Here is a 4219-nt window from a genome sequence, read left to right on the forward strand (position 1 = left end):
GTCTCTCCTCTCTCACTCTGTTCTCTCGTTACTCTCTCCTCTCTTTCTCTCTCTCTTCTCTTTTCACTCTCTCTCACTCTGTCTCACTCTGCTACGCTTCTACTCGTCTCTCTCTCAGCCTCTGTTCTCTCCTTCTCACCTGTCGCTCATCTTCACCTGTCTCTTTCTCACTCTGTTCTCTCTCTCACTCTTGTTCCTCTCCCACTCTGTCCCTCCACTCTCTCTAGCTCTCTCTCTCTTCTCTCTCTTCACTCTGCTCTCTCGCACGCTTTCTCTCTCTCCTGTTTCTCTCTCTCTGTCTCTCCTCTCTCTCCTCTCACTCCGTCTCTCACTCTCTCACTCTCTCTGTCTCTCTCTGTCTCTCGTCTCTCCTCTGTCCTTCTCACCATCTCTCTCTCTCTCACTGTCCTCTCTCTCTCTCTTTTTCTCTGTCTCTCTCTCTGTCTCTCTCTCTGTCTCTCTCTCTGTTCTTCTTCATCCTTCTTCTCATCTCTCATCTGTTCACTCTCTTCTCACTCTGTCTTCTCACTCTGTCTCTCTCTCTCACTCGTTCTCTCTTCTCTCACTTCTGTTCTTCTTTCATCTCTGTCTCTCTCTCACTCTGTCCTCTTCTCTCTCTCGGTCTCTGCTCTCTCATTCTCTGTCTACTCTGTACTCATCTTCTCACTCTGTCTCTCTCTCACTCTATCTCTCTACTCTCTGTCTCTTCTCTCCACTCTTCTCTCTCTCACCTCTTTCTCTCTCTCACTCTTTGCTCTCTTCATCTTGTCTCCTCTCCTCATCTTTCTCTTTCTCCTCTCATCTCTTTCCTTTTTTGGTTCCTTCTCTCCCTTCTTGTTTCTCTGTCTTCTCTCTCTCACTTCTCTCTCTCGTCTCTCACTCTGTCTCTCTCTCTCTCACTCTGTCCTCTCTCTCACCCTCACTTGTCTCCTCTCTCCTCTCTCTCTCCTCGTACTCTGTCTCTCTCTCTACTCTGTTCTCATCTCTCTCACTGTCTCTCTCTCTTCTCTCATCTCTGGTCGTCCTCTACTCCACCTGTCTCTTCCTCTGTCTCTCTCTCTCTGTCTGTCCCTTCTTCACTCTGTCTTTTCTCCACTCTGTCTCCTTCTCACTCTGTCCCTCTCACTCTGTCTCTCTCTCTCTCTTATCTTCTTCTTCTGTTTCTCTTCTCTCTCTTCTCTCATTTTTTTTCTCTGTTCTCTCTCTCTCTCTCTCACTCTGTATCGTCTCTCTCTCACTCTGTCTCTCACTCTCTCACTCTTCTCTCTCCTCAGTCCCTTCCTCTCACTTGTTCTTCTCCATCTGCTCTCCTCTCTCACCTTCTTTACTCTCTCACTCTGTCTCTCTCTCACTCTCTCACTCTGCTCTCTCACTCTCTCACTCTGTCTCTCTCTCTCACTCTGTCTCTCTCTCTCACTCTGTCTCTCTCTCTCACTCTGTTCTCCCTATCTGTCTCTCTAACTTCTCACTCTGTCTCTCTCTCTCCACTCTGTCTCTCTCTCTCACTCTGTCTTCTCACTCTGTCTCTCTCTCACTCTGTCCTCTCTCTCTCTCACTCTGTTTCTCTCCACTCTGTCTCTCTCTCTCTCACTCTGTCTCTCTCTCTCACTCTGTCTCTCTCTCACTCTCTCTCTCTCTCTCTCTCTGTCTCTCTCTCACTCTGTCTCACTCTGTCTCTCTCTCACTCTGTCTCACTCTGTCTCTCTCACTCTGTCTCTCTCTCTCACTCTGTCTCTCTCTCACTCTCTCACTCTGTCTCTCTCTCACTCTCTCTCTCTGTCTCTCTCTCACTCTCTCACTCTGTCTCTCTCTCACTCTCTCACTCTGTCTCTCTCTCACTCTCTCACTCTGTCTCTCTCTCTCACTCTGTCTACTCTTCCTCACTCTGTCTCTCTCTCTCCTCTCTGTCTCTCTCTCTCACTCTGTCTCTCTCTCTCTCTCACTCTGTCTCTCTCTCTCTCTCACTCTGTCTCTCTCTCTCACTCTGTCTCTTCTCTCTCCACTCTGTCTCTCTCTCTCTCTCTCTCCACTCTGTCTCTGCTGTCTCTCTCTCTCAGCTCTAGTTAATGACTCCCAGCTGGGAAGGGAGAGGGATGTAACCCCCCCTTCTCACAATCCTGAGACATTGCTCACCTCTTATACAGTGTAGCCCCCCCACCCCACAGGCACGCACAGTTACCTCATTCCTGCCCCCAGGTCACCGGCTGCCCCTGTACTGCACAACTGCATGGGGAGCTGCCAAGTGTAAAAGAATGATTGTAAGCTCACTGGGGCAGGGACTAATGGGAATGGGATAGGGACCTTAGATTGTAAGCTCACTGGGGCAGGGGCTGATGGGAATGGGATAGGGACCTTAGATTGTAAGCTCACTGGGGCAGGGCTGATGGAATGGGATAGGGGCCTTAGATTGTAAGCTCACTGGGGCAGGGCTGATGGGAATGGTGATAGGGACCTTAGAGTGTAAGCTCACTGGGGCAGGAATGATGGAATGGGATAGGGACCTTAGATTGTAAGCTCACTGGGGCAGGGGCTGATGGACATGTGATAGGGACCTTAGATTGTAAGCTCATGGGCAGGGACTGATGGGAATGTGATATGGGCCTTAGATTGTAAGCTCACTGCGGGGCAGGACTGAGGGAATGGGATAGGAACCTTAGATTGTAAGCTCACTGGGGCAGGGACTGATGGGAATGGGATAGGGACCTTAGATTGTAAGCTCACTGGGGCAGGGGCTGATGGGAATGGGATAGGGACCTTAGATTGTAAGCCTCACTGGGGCAGGGGCTGATGGGAATGGATAGGGACCTTAGATTGTAAGCTCACTGGGGCAGGGGCTGATGGGAATGGGATAGGGACCTTAGAGTGTAAGCTCACTGGGGGCAAGGCTGATGGAATTGGGATAGGGACCTTAGATTGTAAGCTCACTGGGGGCAGGGCTGATGGGAGAGATACAGAGCAGTTGGATATGCTAAGGGGGCCCTACACTAAAGGCTGATTGGGGGGGGGGTATTGCACTAATTTGGGCCTCAGCAACTGATTGATGTTTGGGGGATTGTTGGCCGGATATCGGGGGGCCCCATACACCGGGAGCTTTCTTGTCGCTGGAGTCCTGTTGCACGGCCCCCGGCACTCACACTACGCCACTGCTGCTAACTGCCGACTTGGCGAATCTGGCGAGCTCTGCACTGACCCCCGGGGACGGTTTCCATGGAAACGTAGGCACAGACGCAGAGTGCGACGGCGCAAGCGTGAGAATCCAGCAGGGAATCCCAGGGAGGGTGGGGTTACACGCGCTATTAACCCCTCGTCTGCTGGCCAGGGGGATCCGCCCCCTCCCTGTCCTACGGCACAATCAGCTATGGTCTGGAACACAATGGGTTAAGGAAAGCGTAGGAGGCAATTGTGTAATATCTGCCCAACACGACCCCCCCCTAAACAAAGGGAGACGAGACCCTGGGGGGGGTGGATTCCCCAATATGATTCCCCCCCCCTAAACAAAGGGAGACGAGACCCCGGTGGGTGGATTCCCCAATATGACCCCCCCCCCACTAAACAAAGGGAGACGAGACCCTGGGGGGTGATTTCCCCAATATGACCCCCCCCCCACTAAACAAAGGGAGACGAGACCCTGGGGGGTGGATTCCCCAATATTGACCCCCCCTACTAAACAAAGGGAGACGAGACCCTGGGGGTTGGATTGCCCAACATGACCCCCCCCCTACTAAACAAAGGGAGAGAGACCCCGGGGGGGTGGATTCCCCAATATGATTCCCCCCCCCCCGCTAAACAAAGGGAGACGAGACCCTGGGGGGTGGATTGCCCAACATGACCCCCCCCCTACTAAACAAAGGGAGAAGAGACCTCGGGGGGGTGGATTCCCCAATATGATCCCCCCCCCCCTACTAAACAAAGGGAGACGAGACCCTGGGGGTGGATTGCCCAACATGACCCCCCCCCCCTACTAAACAAAGGGAGACGAGACCCCGGGGGGTGGATTCCCCAATATGATTCCCCCCCCCCACTAAACAAAGGGAGACAAACCCCGGGGGGTGGATTCCCCAATATGATCCCCCCCCCACTAAAGAAAGGGAGACGAGACCCCGGGGGTGGATTCCCCAATATGAACCCCCCCCCCTACTAAACAAAGGGAGACGAGACCCCGGGGGGTGGATTCCCCAATATGATCCCCCCCCACTAAACAAAGGGAGACGAGACCCTG

At 52.9% G+C, this 4219-nt stretch overlaps 1 protein-coding gene across 1 annotated transcript; it reads right to left on the reverse strand.

Annotated features, from left to right (window-relative positions):
- Window positions 1-248: 248 nt before the first annotated feature.
- LOC116412124 (zinc finger CCCH domain-containing protein 13-like) lies at window positions 249-1806 on the reverse strand (the record flags this gene model as incomplete). The annotated part of the gene is made up of 3 exons (XM_031905711.1): window positions 249-289; window positions 341-512; window positions 1738-1806. Coding segments are annotated over 3 exons (282 nt in total), but the record flags the coding sequence as incomplete, so codon positions are not given.
- Window positions 1807-4219: the final 2413 nt, after the last annotated feature.

This window comes from Xenopus tropicalis, chromosome 7, assembly GCF_000004195.4.
Source record: "Xenopus tropicalis strain Nigerian chromosome 7, UCB_Xtro_10.0, whole genome shotgun sequence".
Lineage (NCBI taxonomy): Eukaryota > Metazoa > Chordata > Amphibia > Anura > Pipidae > Xenopus > Xenopus tropicalis.